The 22,824-nt window shown below is 37.2% G+C and overlaps 1 protein-coding gene across 1 annotated transcript; it reads right to left on the reverse strand.

Moving 5' to 3' along the window:
* Positions 1-7,576: 7,576 nt before the first annotated feature.
* On the reverse strand, positions 7,577-11,402 carry LOC110779682 (uncharacterized). The gene is made up of 6 exons (XM_021984168.2): positions 11,264-11,402; positions 11,098-11,141; positions 9,444-9,468; positions 8,689-8,763; positions 8,331-8,435; positions 7,577-8,101 (listed from the first exon to the last, which is right to left on the reverse strand). Exons 2-6 carry the CDS (start codon positions 11,100-11,102, stop codon positions 7,985-7,987), a joined length of 327 nt encoding a protein of 108 aa, XP_021839860.1. The 5' UTR covers positions 11,103-11,141; positions 11,264-11,402; the 3' UTR covers positions 7,577-7,984.
* Between the last annotated feature and the right edge of the window lie 11,422 nt (positions 11,403-22,824).

The following is a 22,824-nucleotide window of genomic DNA, read 5'->3' on the forward strand; positions in this document are numbered from 1 at the left end:
AAAGACTTGTTCTTGTTCGGTTCGGGCGCAGCTAGGGAAGGCACGCAACAAAGAGTATGCATCTAAACTATGCTAAATGATTATGTGTAAATAATATGTATTCCTGGCTTAATGGTTGTTTCCGCATGATTTATGAATTGTCATATGTATCATAACCTAACAGGACGGAACTCGGCCCACCAAAAACCAACAAAGTTCCTCAACATTTAAGCCCATTCTACCATACTTACAAAAGTTAGTACCTAAATTAAAGGGGATCTCTTGAAGATCAGATTTGAACATATCCCAACCCATAAGTCCTAATCTTAAACAACTAGTTATCATTTTCTTCACGAATCATACCCCTTACTTCCACCACCGAAGCCTTGTCATTCTCATAGTCACCCATGACTTTCGCAGGAGGATCAAAATGAGATTTATGACCCATAGCCATGTTTATTATATTGCAATAGCAGCCAGACCATGCGCCACTAAGTTCTTGAAACGGGGGATGTGACGAAACTCAAGTTGCCAATTTCCTTTAAGCATTCCTCGCACTTTCTTCAATAACTGCAACCAGTTCATGGTGAGGGTAGGGGTTTACAGTTGAAGTGTCCAGCATAAAGATCAACGAATCAGCATCTGTCTCCACTTCAAGTTTGTCAATGTCAAAAGTTTTTGCCACAGAGAGGCCTTCTCTTAAAGCCAAAAGTTCAGCAGCTAATGGCGTTTTAGCATTGTATTTGCTTGAGTAACCTAGGAACCAATCGCCATTTTCTTTTCTCAGTACTCCACCTCCACCAGCCTTGTCAATCCCCTTCCAAGCACCATCTGTATTTAACTTAAGAAATCCAGGAGCTGGGGGTAACCAGGTGAGTGACTTAACATCTGAATCCTCAACCTTCTCTTACCCTTTCCCTGTAAGATAAAGGATGTTAATTTATAGTCAACAAAGAAGGCTGAATAGAGGGAAAAGGCACTTCTCATTTTCTGCTCAAAAACAGCAGTGTTTCTGTGTTTCCAAATGTGCCAGCACGCAATTGAAAAGACAGTTTTCCAGGAATTAGTTAGGCTAAAATTATATTGTATCTAAGGTATCCAAGTTGAATTTTGAAATCTGGAATAATTAAAATCATCTGGAATCCCCAATCTTTTGAAAATAAAATTCCAAAGGATTGAAGAAGAGTGACAATCCCTATAAATGTGGAGGTGGTTTTCACTATTGGCAGAACATCTAGTACAAGTAGGAGCAATTTGTGGAATAACAATATTCAGTTTCTGAGCGCATGGGAGAATTTCATTAATACAGTTCCACATTAGCATTTTGTATTTGAAAGGGATTTTCATTTTCCAAAGATTTTTCCAGTTAAAAGAAGTGAAGGCCATATTGTTTTGAGTTGGGCCAACTAAATTAGTGGGATCAAGAAGCAGATTGTAGGCAGATTTAATTGTAAAGGTCCCTTCCTTAGTGGGGGTCCATCTAATAAAATCCTCAATGGAAGAGGATTGGGAGAGAGGGGTGGCTAGAATCTGCTTTTTCAAATCCACAGGGAGTAAGTGATCTATATCCTCTAAGTTCCATTTTCCATTCTTGATAATATGGCTCACAAACCAATGTGCTTTGCAATCTGGTACGTCTCTATCTAGAACCTTGTAAATTGGTTCCGAACCCACCCAATGATGATACCATAAAGAAGTGGATCTCCCATCGCCTATTCCAATAATTATTCCTTTTTGTAAGAGACTTCGACCTTTTAGAATGTCTCTCCACATCTGAGAATGATAAGGTTTAACGTCTACATCCAGAAAGTTAGTTTTCTTTAAGTATCGATCTCTCATAATCTTTACCCAAAGTTTATCAGGTTGGGTCATCATAGTCCACCCTAGTTTTGCCATAAAAGCCACATTCCAATTCTTCAAGTTCCTAATTCCCAAACCTCCTGTCTGCATTGGTTTTACTATGTTGTGCCAACCAGTTCTAGGGACATATCTGGACCTGTACACTTTATTCCACAAAAATCTTTTGCAACTTTTTTCGATTAAATCCAAAACACTTGAAGGAAGGATAGAGGTTTGCATAGCATAAACAGGATAAGAATTTATTACCGACTTAATCATAGTGCATCTACCAACCATATTAAGTAACTTAGCTTGCCAACCCCTAATCCTATCCACGGTTTTCTGTAATAGATCAGAATAGTTGCTTAACCTTAGTCTGTTCGAACTTATATGGACTCCAAGATACTTACCAAAGGAAGAAGAAGAATTGAGATTGTACTTAGTGGCCAGATCACTCCTTAAGGTGTGGTTCATTTTAGGGGGGAAAATAAGAGTGGATTTGTTTAAGCTGATGCGTAAGCCAGAAGCATCACCAAAATTCGATAAAACATCCATTACAACTTCTAAATTTTCATGGCTAGCAGTTCCAAATAAAAACACATCGTCCGCGTAAAAGATATGGGATAAAGTAATATTTTTTGAAAGACGAAGAAGTTTCCAAAGATTTGTTTGAACTTGTTCATTAATCATTATAGAAAGCCTTTCTAGACACAAGACAAAGAGATAAGAAGAAAGGGGGTCTCCTTGACGAATGCCTCTAGATGGTCTAAATTCATTAGTGATTTCCCCATTCCAAAGAACTGAAATAATTGGGTTTGAAACACAGTTCATAATTAAGTCAACAATGTCAGGAGGGAACCTAAAACCCAGAAGGGTCTCTCGAATGAAATCCCATTCCAGGCTGTCATAAGCTTTGCTAATATCTATCTTGAGGGCCATGATCTTTTTATCTTTCTTTGATTTGTTGAAAAAATGGGCCACCTCTTTAACAATGATAATATTCTCTTCGATTCCTCTATTAGGGACAAAACTAGATTGGAGGGGACTTATCAAAGACCCTAGAAAAGGGGTTATTCTATTAACCAAATTTTTTGTAATAATCTTGTACATAGTATTGCAAAGACCTATTGGGCGAAAATCAGAAATAATATAAGACTTATTAACATCCTGAGGTACCTTTTTGTCTTTAAAACAGTTGGTAATGAACTCAGTAATCGTGTCACCTAATTCATTCCAGAAACGTTTATAAAATATAGTTTGTATGCCATCAGGGCCAGGACATTTCATGGAATCCATATTACTAAGGCTAGCCTTTATTTCGTCCTTAGTAGGGGTCATGATCATCTGATTTATTTATTTATTTTTTGTTGAAAAAAATGTTACTGAATTTGACTCTATATATATAATATCAAATTTCGTATTAATAGATAGAATGTCAATAGTTAAAGTAGCAAAATTTCTTTTACATATATTTAAAAAATATTGTATCCTTCCCAATCGCCTCATTTACTTTTATTGTTCGTCTTTAAATGCATCATTTTCTTTTCAATTAACTATTAGTTTCATCTATCAACAAGGTATTGACGTTGTGGTTAAGACTGAGTACTTGTACACATGTTTTGTTCAAATTTCCAGTCTCCATTTGTAATTTATATTGCCCTAAATGGTTTATTAAGCACATAAATTATAAAAAAAATATATTCTACTCCATATGCAAAATGTCCAAATTGTATACTCTTGGCCTAAGGGAAATTGAAAACCGTGTAATTTACACATTAATTATGACACACCTCTTTATAAGTAGTGTACAAACAACTACACTTTCATACGATCAGTATGTCAAAATCAATTTTTAATTTTGAAGGACTTGAGCAATGTTGTAGGGGTGACGGGAGGTAGTGTATTGTTGTCCATTCATGTTTTCTCTTCTCACACCTTCCCGCAAGGATCTCAACCTACCTATCATTTACCATCATTGATTTGTTTTGCACCACTTGATTGTTGATCATCATTAGTTCATTACTATTTATAGGTTTGCATGAACCGCAAAAAAATTACTAAAATTATTCTTGGTTTATAAGTTGTTTAGGTGGCTTGTTTATGAAACGCTAAAGATGGCATACAAAGCTTATATGGCAATTAAGCTTTAATATCTATCTACTAAGAAAAAATTGTTTAACGTAGTAGGACAAAAGAAATTATGCCAAAAGATGGATGGCAAATTGGCAATAGATGATAAATAAATAAATAATATTATAAAGGCTAATAGGCTATTATGGAGTTACTTTATAAATCTATTATTCTTGTGAAGTCATATTTCTAATGACAATGCATCAGGTAAGCCGTTAAAAAAGAAATATACTTCGTAAAGTACATCATAAGTAATTAGTTTTATGGTTACGGTGTTCACAAATGAGTGTTTTATGTTAATGGTACACAATTACTTTGATTCAATTTTTGGACATCGTGACCTAAATTATACTTACTTCGAAAGTTCTCTTTTGCTCCACTTTACATTACTTTTTTTCTTACAACATTTCACTTAAATTACTTTATTATTTTTTCTTGCAAAAATCCATTTTCTTTCCCATTCCAATCATTATATTGCTTTTTGTGAAAAACACAATATAACCATTAAACCGAAATGAGGGACATAAGTAGCTATTATTTATCATTGTGTAATGCTTGAGACCAAATAAGAGAACTACTTAAGCTCTGGTTTCTTCTGTCTTTAGCGAATGTCAATCATCATCGACAACAGCACTAATGGAAGGGGAGGGTAAAAATGGTAGTTCTAGGAAAGGGCGTAACAAATAAAAGGGGAATGAGATCGGTTGAGACTTGAGAGGAGGTAATGGGGAACACTGTGTGGGGTTGGATAATTTGTTAGTAGGGGTGGCAATGGATCGGAGGTGGATAGGGTAGAGCTTCATCCGCCTCTATCCGTCAAGTTTTCATCCATCATCCTACTCATCTATCACCCGATTTGTCCTCATCCACATCCAACCCATCAATCATCTGCCGATGAATCGGGTGATTAAAGGGTGTAATTAAAAGATCTTAACTTTATATATAATATCAATATGAAGTAATATGTGTTAATATAGTACGCAATGAAGTATAAATTTAATACATCTACATTATAAAATAGCCTCAAATGCTAATAATAATAAAATTATTAGGTAATAAATACAAGATTCTATTAATAATTAAGTAATTTTTAGTATAAAAAAGTTAATAATTTTAACTGATAGATGAATCGGGAGATGGGTTGGATAAACCTCCACCCGAATCCGACCCGACCCGCCACCCGATCCACCCACCACCCGTTTAACATCCGTGTTTTCATCCATATACTCATTTCAGGTGGTTCGGATCTCCGCCGGACTTGGATGAAATTGCCATCCCTACCGGCTAGGTACTCTGATAAGAGTCCAACACAATGGGAAAACTAGGTTGGAGAAGAAAGGAAGTAAGATAATGGTGTAGGAACGACGAGACAGAAGTAAAGTTAGGTTTAGGAGTAACTAGTATTGAATCCCGTGCGATGCACGGGTTTGTAATGAAAAATACATATTTGTCTTATTATATCATTGTATATAGATAAGTGTTTTATAAATGCACGGGTTTGTAATAATAATTACAGAAAAATATAGGTTTAATGTAAGTAGAATTCTATTATAATATGAATTAGTTCAAATATTAAATGTTTAATGTGAATAAAATTCTATAAGAATTTTTATCTAAAATTCTATTTGGTTCATAATAAAGTCCAATCTGGTCATCCTTGTACAAATTCAACCCAAGAACAAAATACTCATCTTGCACCCCCTACGCCTATCTCAAAGAATGGAATCACATCTACCGTATATTTATCTTTTTTATTTTTATCGTAATGAGGTAGATTTCACAACTACCAGTTTAAATATTTATCTTTTTTCGAGAAGTTTAATTTCGATTTTTATTTTAAAGCTTAATATGAATACAAATTCTATCTATTTTTCTTCTTTGACTATTCTATCCACTCTCTATGGTATTTTACATTTGGGAAAACTCACTATTTATAATTCTATCTTATTTTTTAAAAGGGGATAATTGTATCTTTTATACTATTACCGAAATTTATCTCTTCGTAGTAGTAATTATCATATTCAGATTTGAGGATAAGTATATCAAAGATTGACAAAATATAAGGGGTTTGACAAAAAAAAATCAATCAAAATTACATCTAACAACAGGAGGTTAATTATAGTTAGATCATCACTACCCCAACTCCTAATCAAGTTTAAGATCTAAAGAAACCAGACTTGATTCTTCAGTCCAATACACAACGTAACAAACTGTTACTGATGTATTCAAATTAATTAATTAATACATAGTAGGGTATCTATATAATTTTTGAACCTATATATTTGAATATGACCAATCTATATACGTATTTAACACTGCAACAATATGATTAACCAATATTACCTACTCGTTACTTGTGTTTTATATTTTATAAAACTACATTTGAGCTTTATTTAGATATGTCTTTCATAGATAGTTAAGTTAGTGGAATGCTTCCAAGTAAAATATTTTTTACAATTCTTGATGCAACATGATATTGGGGCGACCTTCCGGCTGTTGTCCTTCTAATTCTACCTATCTCGGGTTTGCAGTGAATATATTATGGACACATGTAGGCTTGCAACCGCAGTTACACACCTATATTGTAGTTCGTTGTGCTGTATAAAAGAAAACCTTTTGTCATCAATTGAACAGTAGCAGTCCAGTATAACTTGTTGCATCAATCACCCTCCTTGCATTAAATTTTGTGTTTCACTTGTTCTTGTGTGCAACCTATATGCGTAATACTCCACCATCGACTTTTACGCTGAAACACAATAAATAATTAATGTGCGTGAGTTAATTAAACAAGATGAAATCAAGCATAACAAAAACTTAAATAATACAATACATACAAATCAAGGAAACTAATTCATTGAATACAAATCAAGGGAAACTAACTCATTGCATACAAATCTAGGGAAACTAATTCATACACCGACCAACAAAACTTAATGCGTACAAATGAAAGAAAACTAATTCATACACCAACCAACAAAACTTAAATAATACAATGCATACAAATCAAGGGGAACTAATATGTTCTCATGGCCCGTTTATAGGCTAGCTCCGTTCGCATCTCCTCCATTAACTCACCTTTGTACTCGAACAAATCCCACCTGCAGCATTGTAAACCAAAATTACTTCCTACGTCATGGGTTACAATATTTGAGAATGATTTGATTGTGAACCACGTTTGTCGTGGATGGTTTAATTTCATACTACGTTATTTATACAATAATATATAAGAATGATATATTTGTGGTGGTTCTGTCAACCTATAACTTATCATTTAATTAGATAAATTTTGTAAAGTAGTTTATAAAAGATATTTGTGATAAGTTATCCAACCATATTATTTTATCCCCATTCGTTTTTATCTTTTACGTAGTATTTAATATAGAATAAAATAAAATTGTGACTGTACAATCCTACGTGGCGCTCCAAAATCTCTTGAAAAAACTCCCCTTTATATATATATATATATTAGATTAGATTTTTGAATTGTACAAAATCTTAGGAGTAATTTCTAAATTGTACAAAATCTGGCTGTTGGAGAATTTTCGGAAAAATAAAGGCAACCTTTGGACAATTTGACCTTCAAATTATGCTTATTGAATTAAATATCACTGCACTAAACTAAAATCTGTTGAAACAAAATAACCTTGTAAAATTAAGTTGAAAATTCAGGGAGTTTGAAAACTTAATGGATCATACAGTTGGAAGATGACACAAGTTCCATAAATTCTGGTTCTGCTGCATAACCAAAATAAAGTGGCATATAACATGTGACCAAGGCTAGCAACATTGATGCATAATTCAGTAGACAATTAGATTTCTAGCCTTGAATCTATCTAGAGTTACTCTGCCATACTTGAATATCTCCCGCCGAACAGTTGAAGCACCATTACCCAGTGACTACTAATCACACAGAATGAAGCTACAGCTTTTCAGAACATATAACAAGGTTCCACTAAAATAATACTACTCTCAGATTCACAAGTACAAAAGGGTTTATCCCCACCATAAGCAGCGCAGGCAAGTCGGGTGTCTGCAATTATTTAGGATTCCTTAGCACAATGATAACAGAGTCTCCTCTAAGGAACATTTTGCTAATGAACCTGTCTTTGTTCACTGGCTGGGCCTTTTTCTTCCCCTTCCCAGTCTTTCCTGGCTGCAATATGACAACAAGGGAATACATTCAATATTCTAGAATGTTCAATTCCACAACAATAATATCAAATATTCAAGTTATTTATTCTTTTCAAGGGCAGGAATAATTGCATGATGAATACGGAGAACATTTGTTGGTTCCTTTCTCCGGAGCTAATATTTTAATTAGTTGTTTTCTCTGCAGAGAGAGAGAGAGGAGGGGAAAGGGGGGGTAGTTATTTAAGACAAACCTCAGTCCACATCTCCCTGACATTTTCAAGTACCATATTGCAGTGACGATCAAAAGCTCTCACCCGTCCTAGCAATTTTCTGTTGTTTCTGCAATTGATAAGAACCTGAAGAGGCACATCAGAAGATCTAAAAGATAAGCATATATCCTACATAATAAATGACAGAGGTGACTATATAAACATGCTCCTCCTCCTAGGAACTTTTTCTGGAAGATGAAAGCAAATGAAAGGGGAAACTTACGACTTATGAGGATATTGTATACATGAATATATCATGGACACAGTAAAGTATGACAAAGAGGTTTCAATAGACTAGATATAAAATGGACTGAAAAGGAAGGAAACATAGTTGACTTACATGTGTGTTATTCTTGACACTCATCATAAGTACAGATAGTGGACCAGTATTAAACTCCTCTTCCTCATTCTTGCTCTGCCAAAGTTAAATTCCATAAGTGATACATCCGAAAATAATACGTTTCACTGACAACTTAAATGTAGAAGCAAGCCCTCAAAAACAAAAATCTAATTGCTTTTAGTTTGCTTCAGGGTTCCAACATAGTAGACAAATGGGCTGGCCATCTAACGGAGCACAGTTCATGCAGAAGCCATGTCATTCAATATGTGCATCAAATAACATAAACCTTTCTTCTAGGAGCTTAGCAGAGAAGAAAGGACTCACAACTCAAAAATGTAAAATTTCATTTTCTAATACATATAATATGTTAAGCACCTTGTAAGTTATATCAGTATTTAGTTGAGGGTTGAAGGAATTATCCAGGTTTCATTTCCAACATTTGTAACATGCTGTAGTCCATCTAGCATACAATACATATAACTTTAATTTTGGAGATGTTGAATTGCAAGAAGCATTCAGAAGTTTAGACGGTAGAGATGCATACTAGAAAAAATTTACCAAATAATGACACAAATGCATTCCTCGGTGATCACAACATCTCAATGAGCTATAATTCTAGACCGTGTAAACCCTAAATGACCAAAAACGCTTTTATAATTTGGAAAATAAGACAGTGGAAAGAATAGTAAAATACCATAGAGATGATCAAGTATTAAATGGATGACTAATATATGCAGAAAGTAAATAGAACTTACTGGGGCATCTTCCTCCATTGGTCGACTGAAAATGAAACAAAAGAAAAAAAATTAGTAACCGAAATTCTTTAAGAAGATACTGCATCGACCTAAAAATATAAGCCTGAATAAGTTAGTCTCAGCAATACCCTTCACCCCAATCAACATGTCGCCTAGACACCATGTTACTCGGTCTAATATGCATTTTGCCTAGAGCAGAAAAACGATGAGAAGACTAATATGTAGGTAACCTTCAACAATATCTCAAAGCATGTAATTGAAGACATAACCACTAGTAACAAAGATTAAGTTGATGAAGGGTTGGAAATAAGAGAATAAAACTAGGCAATGCGCAAGTTATCTCTTTTCTACCTTAAAAAAAAGGTGATCATAATTTTTCTTAGTGTAACTTTATGGATTGTGGCCTTGTCAAAAATATTTCCTTCGTTTCTCAAAACATGCATCATTTAGACTTTTTATACTATTCATATACTAGCTTTGACCATATTTATTACTAATATGAAAAAATGTCAGTATTTTAATTGTTGTGGTTTTAATCCCAATACATGTTTTCAAAACAGCTGTTCATAATTTTTCAAATTTACAATTAAATTTATTAAAAAACTATGCATCGGGCATCGGCAAGCGTGAAAGTCAAAATAATGCAACTATTGAGAAACAGAAGTATAACTTTATATTAGCTCTAACCCCTAGATATGTTAGACAGCATAAACAATGCACAACTTCTCAAGCAAGAGGACCAAAAGTTCCCCATCACTTTCGAATATCTTTTGAGTTCATTGCACATAGCAAAATTGCCGGCAGACCTAAGCTCATTCTAATCACTAGCTAAAGCAATTGTTGTGAACATCCATCACCAAACATTAACTAAAGTTATCCGTTTCAAAATTTACTAGAAGTTACCTGACCAAGCACACAGAAAAGGTTCATTCTCATATTTGCAAAAACGAAAACAGGATTCCTCATAAGAAAACTATTCCACAGGCCTCAGTTAGACAGTTAACAGAAACCAAAAAAATAAAGGGGTGAGCCCATTATCTTAATTCGGAATCACAAGCTGAAAACTAAAATACAATCAAACTAATCCAACGGCTCAACTACAAACTTACTACAATTGATCTGTGAAACATAGTTGCCCATTTGTATAACTATCAAAATTTCTCAAAATACATTTCAAACAATGCCCATCTTCTGTAAATGTCTACACAAGCAAGCGATTCTCTAGCCCAATATTAGTATTCTATATTGCCAGACGCCAGGGACTCAATGTGCAAGGTCGTGGAACCAAAGAACCATAACAGGGAACAAGAACAGCAAGCTGATACTCCCAGAAATGAGGATTGTATTAAGTTACTCAACTTCTAATTAGCTTTATCACTCATTAAAACCCTAATTCCTTTAAAGACCCACCCTAGATATCAACTTCTATTTTTACGAAAACAACTCAATTAATCGACCTTCAAAGCTATAATCAACCAACTAAACCCTTCCAGAAACCCTAAATCATTAAAATCAACCCTTAAACCCCATTTTATTCAGAACACCCAAATTCAATTCAAAACAAAATTAGAATCAGCTATTCTTGCTTAATGTTAAATTGCAACAGAAATGAAAGAAAAAATCAGCAGAACAACAAAGAGAAATTTGAATTTACCTCATACTGAAACTTTGGATCTAAAATAAACAACGAACAAAAACCTGCAATTTACAGAAAGAAAAAACAAATTCAGTACAAATACGCTAGTAACTAGAGTTGAATACAAAGATTACAAGTAAGGAAGACCAAAGAGTTGACGAAAATATGGAAGAAAGGGATTTACTGGGTTTAGCGCAAGGGTTTTCGAGAGTGAGGAGAAAGTCGAAAGGCAATATGAGAGAGAATGTGTGTTCAAACTTCAAAGGCGGTGAGTTAGGAATTTAGGATGTGGCAATTGGCATTGGTGTTTACGGGCTTCTCAAGTTGTATGCATAACATTATTGGCTTCCTCCATAAGGCCACAAGACAACTTGGGCCTTTTACTTTAGGTTAGACTTGGCAAAACTAATCCGATCCAAATTACCCGTTCCGAATAACCGGATCTAAATTCGAGTCATACTCAAAGCTGATCCGACCTTGAAATGGAAACGAAGTAAACCAAACTAATCTCGTAGTGGAACAAAATGACCCGAAATTGACCTCATCCAATCCACCAGCCTGTAATAAAATATGGTTGAAATTGATAAGTTTACTTTTAATATACCAGACATTGGCTTGATCTGACATACCAGAACGGAAATCCTCCTTGCCCCAATATGACTTGTACTTTACACGAAATTCTCCTCACCTAAATCTAACTTCACCTACACTTTTTACATCCACCAATAATCTTCTTGTTACTTAGGCTCCGTTTAGTAGGGCGTAAAACGTTTTCATTGAAAACGATTTTTCCCTTTTTAATCATTTTACGTTGTTTGGTTGGCTAAGGGATGGAAAATGATTTTCCATTACTCTCTCAAAAGTGGAAAACCCTTTTCCATTTGAAAGGGAGGGAAACCATTTTTCCTTCTTTCCTCCTTACTTCCCTCTCCTTTCTTCCCCTCAATCTTCACCATCTTCTCCCATTTTCCTTTAAGTTACCAAACAAAGGAAAACTAGTTTGGAATTGTGTTTTCCCTTGAAAAATGTTTTCCCTGGAAAATCGTTTTACAATGAAAACGTTTTACGCCTTACCATACGGAGCCTTAAAGTGAAAACTTAACGCACTACATTCATCCATGTGGTATGGATCTCCCTCCACTAACTCACTCTTCATATTTTATATGATATCCCTCTCATCAGCTCGAATAAAGCACGACATGAGGTAGATACAACATATAATATACGATACGTTATTGCACGGGAAACATTATTTTTGGGAAAACACGACAACACACGATAAAATAAGTAACTTTTGGTTTAGAAATTGAAACACAACATGACGCACTATTATATATATATCACATACATGGCTTGGACCACACTTTTAATTTTTTTTGACATGGTACGACATGACATATTGACATGTAGTTAGTGGGCGACCTAGCCAACCCAAAGGCACGAGCCACGACTCGACACGAAAAACACTCATTTTTAAGTCCAATTGTATGTTAGATATATACATTGGCATATCCAAGACTTACGGTAGTCACACCAATACGTAAGCTACATTCACCTTATAGTGTACTAATACTAGTCTTATATGCACGCAATGCGTGCGAGGTTGTATAAAAACTAAATATTGTTCCAAGCAACATTTATGTTATGTTACTCATCTGCTTCTCATTGTGCAATTTTATGAACCCAATCAGATCCAGAAAAAAATTCAAAATAACTAAAATGCAGTTCGCATCATACAAAATCAATAAATCAACATAAACTGATAGGAACTAAAGAAGCTACAAAACTATATGGCAGGCTAAAATGAGCCATGTAGTCCGTCAATCACCAGTATAGCATTTAGATGACTCCAACTTCTTGTTCTCGCTCATAGATTACATGGTATCTCAACTAAATACATATTCTAATAGCATTGGCTATCAAGCAATTTATTTCATTCTAACATTATGATATTGGAACAAAAAATAAAAGAAGTCCAACAACATATAAAAGAAGTCCAAAAAATAAAAGAAGTCCAACAACATATAAAAGAAGTCCAACAACATTATGGTAATATTGTGCCAGTCCAACAACATATATCAAAAAGTAAAGTATCTAGATTTAGACCAGCCCAGTCTCCTGCAAAAGAATATATCTTCTTTGCAGCTCATGTTTAACCTGCAAATCAGTTCATGATCAGTGTCAAACAAATCACCCATATTGTAAGACTTAACAACGGCAAGAGATCTAAACCTGAAAGAATGCAGTAGGTGATATAGAGAACCGAAGATTGGCAGTATAATCATGAATCCTGGGTTCTTTGATATCCATGACCACTTCAATCTCAGAATGAGATCTAAGTATAGGTAAGAACAAAATGGAATATCAGCAGGAGCAGCTGCATTGGATATGCCTTTATGATCCTATAAACAATAGAGTGAATCAAATTCATAGGATTAAGTCAAGAGAAACCAAGGACATGTTAGGAAAGTCATGTCATAGCCATACCCTCATCAATACAAAAAAACAGGCACACCAAAACCGTATTTCCAATGTGAGAAACAAATTACAGGCTAAAAATTAACTAAAAACCTTAAGAATTAGAATGGAAACAATAAACAGAACAATTAAAGTTCATGAAAAAAGAGTAAGGATTTTTTTTCAAAAAATTACCTGAATTCGCATGTGTTATGGAGATTTCACCAGGAATAACCTACAAATCACTTCCAGAGCATTCATTTGGATGAGGCCTGAAATTCACTTTATTGTTTAAGTAATATAGACCAAATAGATGCAAATTAAGTATAGCTGCAAATTAAGTTATAACGAAATCAAGTAATAATAATAATATACAAAAATTACCTGAATTTGCATGCCTCATCTATGTTTTTTGACGTCGTGTTTTTTCTTTTGATTACTGAGGTTTTGGGGTTTGATTTTTGCAGGATGGTAGACACGGGAAAGCTTGGGGGCTTGCTTAGAAAGATGGTTAGTCTATCAGAAGAACTAATCTGAAGATATCAGAAGTGCATGTGCTGCTGTTTTCTTTTGTTTTTCCCAGAGTTGTTGGCTAATGATGTAGCAGCTGCTGTGTTCTGCTGCAGTGTTCTTGCTGCTGTTAGCATTCATCTCACGGTATTGAGCAACAACAAAAACCATAAGCATCGAGCGATGAGTTGACAGGGCGTCGTATCACTGCTCTTCTCGAAGCTAATCGCCTCAACTTTTTTCAATTCCTCACATGATATTCTCTCAAAAAATATAATAGAATCATCCTTCAACTTCGACCTGCAAAAAAATCAACCAAATTCAAACAAAGATCGTTGAAAATTCTAAGGAAACCACCAATCAATATTCAATCACCAAAAAATTCAATCACCAATCAAATTCAATCACCAAAAAAATCAAATTATGTACCCAACGACAAACAGAAAGAAGAGTAAATTGCGGTATTACCGTGGCAAGAAGTATATAATTTGCTGATAGAATCACAAAAAAAACGCAAGGGATGGAAAACCCACGCCTTGTTCTTCAGAAAAAATTGAAGCAAGCCCGGAAAATTCCCAGATCAAAAATCAAATAAAGATCGATTTTATTTACAGATCATAGGAAACCCAAAGAAATTGATGGACGACAGCGACGGAAAATCCCCCAAAATCATCCCTCAAAATCATAAATCAATTCAGACAAAAATTAGTTTTCCTTCAACTTAATTATCAATAATTAAACAATAAAATAATAATTAAGAGGTAAATATACCTTATGATTGGAAGATAGAGGAATTGCGACGCCTTTACGGCAAAGGACATCGCGTGAATCGCCGCTATTAGATACGACGATTTTCTCTGGGGTTACAACAGAGACAACGGTGGTAGATCCCATGGCGTCGCACTGAGGTGTTTGCAACTCACAACGACAGCTCGTTGACGTCGGAGGGCCGGCGTTGTTCTTTAATCTCTCTCCTACCTCGCTGTCCATCAACTTAAAGCTCTGAGACATCGTCTCAGTCCACTCGATATTTTCTTCTTTCTGTCAAAAAATAATCCAAAATGACAAAAAATAATCAAAAATGTAATTAAAAAATTGCAATAAAAAATTACAGAAAAGTAAATCAAACCTATGCAAATTAATCTATAAAAGTAAAACGGAACACTTACAACGCGGAGTTCCTAATTCAAAATAGAGACAGGATCAGAAAATGCTCAACAGCAAGTTTCCAATAGTTCCAGGCAGTGTAGAATTCTGGATTAATCTCAAGCAGCTTTGCGCTGATTTCTGATCATTCAAGAATGCAAAACAATTAATCTCAAATCTGATCATTCAAGAATGCAAAACAATTTTCCTCTATAAGACTCGTCACATCTAGAAAGTTTGTACTAAAATCAAAAGACTTTAAATGCTTTACTGTTGAGTAAGAGAGAGTTTCCAAACCACTGTCAGCTAGCAGCTCTCTTCGTTTCTGAAAGTCAGCTGGCATGCTTCGAATATCCCTGCTGAAATCCTTGTTTGAGAAAGCTTTATATGCAGACTGAGTTCAGTACACTAATAACCAGGTTAAAAACCCATTCCAAACAGCCTAAGCTCGGTTAACCTTCTGTAGGAAAAACATACTGTAAATTAATTACAAATTGAACATTATTAGACAAAGGGATCGAGTACACAATTACATATATATGCCGAGTGTGATAATCGCGATTAGGAACTTGGGAGTCTCATTCATTTAACAAAGGAAAATCATATTGTCCAACAAATGTAGCTTCACAGTTTTATTGACAGCAAAAATATGTTTTCTAGTCTAGCTTCATGCAATACGTTAAAACCAATATAAACTACACAAAAAAAAATATGGTGCTGCAAATTAATCAGGTGTTAACTGTCTTAAAATGGCCATACTCAAAGGGTATATCATTTCCCTAAAAACCCTGATGGGTCCAATTTAAAATCCAAGAACAGATGAACAGTCAGCAGAGTGATCAACAAACCCAACAAATCAGATTGACTAACAAACACATTCTATCTTCGGCTGTCTATTGTTAGACTGAATTGTTAGACAATTACCTGGCGTTGCTGTCTATCTTCGGCTTTCGACTGAACCATTTTCGATTTTATATCATCATAAACACCATCATAATCAAATACGGAAGGGTCTTCTTCTAACGCTTTCTTGTACTGATCCTCAATCTACAAACAAATGAGACACTTTTCACCATTAAATTCCCACTCCTAAATTCTAATGGCAGAAGTAATCAACAACTTGACAGATTTTAATTCTTTTCCTTAATTTATAATCAAAACCTGTCATACTAATTTCAATCCTGAACAAATTCTATCATATTCAAATGCCTTTTCAGCTACAAACAACAAGAAATGTGACTCTAATTGATCAGGAATACAATTGAAAATCCCAAATCCAACCATAATAACGATGAATTTCAATAAGCAAGAACCCTAATTAACAAAACCCCAATTAGACATTACCCACAACAACACAAATTCTTTTCCTTAATTATAATCAAAACCTGTCATACTAATTTCAATCCTGAACAAATTCTATCATATTCAAATGCCTTTTCAGCTACAAACACCAAGAAATGTGACTCTAATTGATCAGGAATACAATTGAAAATCCCAAATCCAACCATAATAACGATGAATTTCAATAAGCAAGAACCCTAATTAACTGAAGGAAATAATGCCCTTGGTCCAAATATGCATTCAATGTTAAGTCTAATAAATGCGGTTCAGTATTAATTAACAAGTTAATAATTCAGTAAGATCAAGTGAGCTGAATGCCTAGCTAGAGGCCGCTTCAGTTCAAGTGGAATTAATGATATTAATCCACAGCTTACTCTTGACTGAACCCGTAGGGTCACACAAATAGTACGTAAACGGATCAAGTATTTAATGGCATTAAATACTCCATCTATGGATATTCAGAATCGACGGATCTTGGTTTCAGTGGGAGCTGAGATCGTCACAGGCAAGAAATGAATACTCCGGAAACGATGATATTGCCGGAAACGGAAATATGGATCGTATCGGAAATATAAATATTATCCAAGTCGTAGATGTTGCCGGAAACGGAAACATGGTACGTATCGGAAAATATTATCGGAAATGGAAATATTGCCGGAATCGGAAATATTGCCGGAAACGGAAATATTGTCAGAATCGGAAATATTATCGGAATCGGAAAATAGTTCCGGAAACGGAAATATTAAATATTTGTTCGAAACGGAAATTAATTCCGGAATCGGAAATATTAAATATTGTTCGTATCGGAAATGAATTCCGGAACCGGGAATTTAATCGGAAGCATATCGTACGAATAAGCATCGGACGAGGCCTGCCGGACGAAGGCCCAGCACGAAGCCAGGCCATCGCCCAGCAAGCCAGCGCGCCACAAACGCACCAGCCAAGGCTGCGCCAGGCCCACCGCAAGGCAGGCCCAGCGCGCGCCAAGGCTGCGGCAGCGTGTGGGCTTGCTGCAGTGGGCTGCGAGCTCGCGGGCTGCGCGCGCGCGCGCATGGCGCCCCTCGTGGGCTGCTGTGCGTGCGTGTGTGTTTGTGTGCTACTCGAATCCTAAAGCTACCGGGATTCGTCATATGATTAAATCTAATCCTAAAAGATTTAGTTTATTTAATTAGAGTCCTAGTAGGATTATAATTAAATAAATTAGTATCCTAATAGGATTCCAAATCCTTTTCCATAACTCTATAAATAGGTGCCTAGGGTCACATATTTACATAGAGTATTCAAGTATTCAAAGTGAGTTTTTGAGAGCAAAATTCAATTACACATTTGCCTATAAAGTGCCGAAAATAATAGTACCTTAAGGGCGATTCTAGTTGGTCAATCTTAAGGCAGATCCGGACGTGCTGTGGACTATCTACGGAGGGACGACACTTGGAGTCCTAAAGACTTGTTCTTGTTCGGTTCGGGCGCAGCTAGGGAAGGCACGCAACAAAGAGTATGCATCTAAACTATGCTAAATGATTATGTGTAAATAATATATTTTCCTGGCTTTATGGTTTTTCCGCATGATTTATGAATTGTCATATGTATCATAACCTAACATTAACAAAACCCCAATTTGACATTACCCCCAACAACACAAATTCTTATTCTAATTGATCGGGGCTTCAATTGAAAATTCTGCAAGAAGTTGAATTGAATTGAAGTAAAACCTTAAAACCATATTACGAATCAATCACTGAAATGAATAAGTGGAGAGAGAAGCTTGAGATTAAACCTGGAAGGATGAAATTGAAGGTGAGCCGCCTTCGCCGCCGCCTCCAAGGAGCCATCACCCACCATCGTCTTCTCTCTCCTCCATTATCGACCTTCAATTTATTCTTATCTATAATCCAATCCCCTTTCCTAAACCCCAAAATTTGATTATTTATTACGAAAGTTTCAAATTGAATATCTCACCTCCGATGAATTTTTTTCTAGAAACCCTAAAACCCATGTTGTAGAAGATGAAGAAGATCGAGGAGAGGATTGAGGGAGGAGAAGATTTGAGGAAGATGAAGAAGATCGAAGGAGAGAGAAAACGGGAGGAATACGGGGAAGGATTGAATCAGTGTAACGCTTTCTCAATTTTCTCTCTCTTCAGTAACGCTCCTCTAATTTGCACGGGATGAATCAGCTAGGTAGAGATGAGGAGGGTATTTTAGTAAATTTAATGGGAGACACGAAAAGTTAATTTACAAAAATGACCTCAGGAGCTGGCTTATATAATAGAGATTGATATTGATAACAACATATAAGTTTAATTGGTATTGAATTGATCGATACCCTCTATTTGCTGTTGTGATTATATAATATCATGGTCCTCCCTATAGACTCCGAGTTGGCTGTTCGTCGTCGTGTGTCCGAGTTGGCTCCTCGTCCTCGTCGTTCGCAGTGTTGGTATGATTGTTTTTATACTACTATTTGTAGCCTCAGTATTACGGTAGCTTTGATGTGCCTTTTTATAATAAGCTACAACAGAAGCTGTCAAATATTGTGTAATCTCGTATCATTCTCATTAATAACACACGTATATATAGTACAACTCAGTTACCTAAACCCTAGGTACACATTAGGTAACTTACCATAGTTAGGACTCTACAGAATATTCACAGAATAATATCTAATATCTTAACATATCTTAACATCCCCCCTCAAGGTGGAGCATGTAGATCTCGAATGCCCATCTTGTTCAAAAAAAACTCAAATTGCGCCTTCCCCAACGCTTTGGTGAAGATATCTGCTAACTGAACCTTCGTCGACACGTACGACGGACTGATGATCCCTTCCTTGATTGCATCTCGAATGAAATGACAATCTGACTCGATGTGTTTTGTCCTTTCATGGAACACCGGATTCTGTGCAATATGCAACGCAGACTGACTGTCGCAATACATCCTCATGCCTTGGTCGTGTGTCACCCCCAAGTCGCGTAGTAGTTGTTTCAACCACTTCAACTCACACGTCAGAGCTGCCATCGATCGATATTCTGCCTCAGCAGACGACCGAGAAACAGTATGCTGTTTCTTGGTCTTCCAAGAAACTGGCGACATACCAAGTGACACAAACCATCCAGTCACCGACCGACGCGTCATTGGACACCCTGCCCAATCCGAGTCGCACCACCCCTCCAACTGCAACGCACTGTCCGATCGAAGTAGTATACCTTGACCCGGACACTTCTTCAAATATCTCACTACTCGCAAAGCTGCTTCCCAATGTGCCTCCTTTGGTGCTTGCATAAATTGAGATAGGACATGTACAGAGTAGGCAACGTCTGGTCGCGTGACAGCCAAATAAACCAGACGTCCGATCAGACGCCTATACTGCTCACCGTCCGACAGGTCTGGCCCGTCTGCCAATGCCAACCTATGATTCTGTTCCATGGGAAATTCCACAGGCTTTGCTCCCAACAATCCGGCCTCTGAGATGATGTCGAGGGCATATTTTCTCTGACATACATAGAACCCTTGACTACTTCGTGCCACCTCTAACCCAAGGAAGTACTTCAGAGCCCCGAGGTCTTTCATTTTAAAACACTCCTTCAAGTATGCCTTAAAACTCTCAAGCGCAAACTTGTTATTGCCTGCGATAATCATGTCGTCCACATAAATGAGCACACTCAGCTGCAACGTACCTTTAGACAGAGTAAAGAGCGAATAATCGGACAGCGACTGTCGAAATCCATAGTGCGTCAATGCCGTCGACAACTTCTGGAACCAACATCTAGGTGCTTGTTTCAACCCATACAACGACTTTCTCATTCGACACACTTTGTCAAAGTGATTCTTCTGGAATCCAGGAGGAATCTTCATATAGATCTCTTCCTCCAAGTCACCGTGCAAGAACGCATTGTGGACGTCCATCTGATGCACGTCCCACTGTTTGACAGCTGCGACAGCTAGGAAAGTTCGAACTGTCGCCATCTTCGCGACGGGAGCAAATGTCTCATTATAATCCAACCCTTCCTCCTGATGATTCCCTAAACATACCAATCGAGCCTTCAGTCTCAACAAATTCCCATCCTCATCACGCTTCTCAGTATACACCCATTTACTCCCCAGTGCTTTCTTCCCTTCCGGTAAATTTTCCAACGTCCATGTCCCCTGTTCCTCCAACGCGTCGATTTCAGCAGCCATTGCCTGACGCCACCCCTCATGCTGCATCGCTTGTTTAAAACTCTTAGGAACTTGCCCTTCTTGCAATGCTGCTATATAATGCCTGTGCTTTGACGAAAAACGCTCATAATTAACAAAATATGTGATAGGATAAGGAGTACCTGAGAGTGATGACGCCGTAGGTGTTTTGTCGGAAGTACTATATTTTTCCCGTATTGTATGTATCACACAGTCTTTCAGCTTTGTCGACGGAAACTTCGCACGCTTCCCCCTTCCTAACTCCGTATCCTCCACACACTGCCTTGTCTCACTCTCGTCACTACCCGTCGTCTCCTCTACACCTGTCTGTGAGGAGACGACGTCTGAATCCACTCGACTAGGTGTTTCATGTTGTTGTTCCTCCCTCACAGGCGACGACACTCCCCTGTCGTCGCCACTGGTCAATGACACCCCCTCATCAGCTCCCGGATGCGACAACACTTCCTCAGTATCACCTGTAGGCGGCGACACCCCAGCAGTATCACCTGCAGGCGACGACACGGTCTCAGGACCCGTAGTCCCACTCTCATCCAAACTCCAATGGTCAATCCCCCCATGACCATCATTTACCAGTGGCAACACATCCGATTCATCTACAAAAGGAAACGTCCCTTCATGAAACTTGACATCCCGTGAGACGAAGAACTCATGTGTCTCTAGATCATAAAGTTGCCATCCCTTCCTGCCAAACGGATAACCCAAAAACACACATCGGCGACTCCGAGACTCAAACTTATCCCCTTTACACCGGAGATTATATGCATAACACAGACACCCAAACACGCGGATAGGCACATACGATGGTGGTTTACCAAACAACATCTCATAAGGTGTTTTATTGTCAAGGATCGGGGTAGGTGTACGGTTTATCAAGTAACAGGCGGCCAAAATACATTCCCCCCAAAATGTTATTGGAAGATTTCCTTCAAAACGTAACGCCCTCCCAACATTCAAAATATGTTGGTGTTTTCTCTCGACTCTCCCATTTTGTTGAGGCGTCCCAACACACGACGACTCAAACAGAATCCCATGTTGACGAAAATAATTTTGTAAGCAATTGAATTCAGTACCATTATCACTGCGTACTACTCGAAGGGATCTATTAAACTGACACTTAATCATGGCAACAAAATTAAGAAATGTCGATGCAACTTCCATTTTATTACTCAGTAAATAAATCCACACACCTCTAGAATAATCGTCAACAATGGTAAAAAAATACTTTGCCCCACAAGACGAGGGAGTCTTGTAGGGTCCCCATAAATCAAGATGAACCAATTCAAATGTGCGACTAGCACGACTAACACTAACTGGAAAACTCTCCCTACATTGTCTCGCCCGCGGACATACATCACAAATTGTTTTATTCTTCCTAATCTTATGACTCACATGAGGAAGTAACTGCAACACTTTTTCCGACGGATGCCCCATCCGTTGATGCCACAAGTCGACCACACACTCCACTGCTAGCACACGAACCTTTGGAGCCCCACGGAAAAAATATAGTCCTTCCTGTCGATCACCTACGCCAATCACCATCCTCGTCGAGCGGTCCTGAAGAACACACATTTTGTTAGTAAATTGAGCAGCACAATGTAATTCGTCACTTAATTGAGTTACAGAAATTAAATTGCAGTTCAATTTAGGCACAAATAGAACATTATCGAGCACGAAACCATCCTCCAAGACCACCGAACCATATTGGTTTGAATTTGCAGGTTGACCGTCCGGCAACACAACCTGTTGATTTTTTGATGTCTTGATATTTCTCAGGATTGAAATATCACCCGTCACATGACGTGATGCCCCACTGTCAACAATCCATCGTAAATCAAGATTACCTTGCAACTTGTTTGAAGGTCGTGACAAGATGTCAACTATTTGATGGACTTGCTCCTTCGTCACCCCAACAAGCTCATGATTGGTTGTCGTCACTGCACCCTGCGATCCGTCTCCACTCGTCACAGTGGTTGTCGCCCCTCCTGTGGCATTGCTCACGGCATTGGCACGAGCGACACCACTGGTCGACGACGCTGCCCCACGAGCTACTCTGCCTCCTCTAATCGACGTCCTGCCTCCTCGACCAGGCCCTCGT

This window comes from Spinacia oleracea, chromosome 6 (genome assembly GCF_020520425.1).
Source record: "Spinacia oleracea cultivar Varoflay chromosome 6, BTI_SOV_V1, whole genome shotgun sequence".
NCBI lineage: Eukaryota > Viridiplantae > Streptophyta > Magnoliopsida > Caryophyllales > Amaranthaceae > Spinacia > Spinacia oleracea.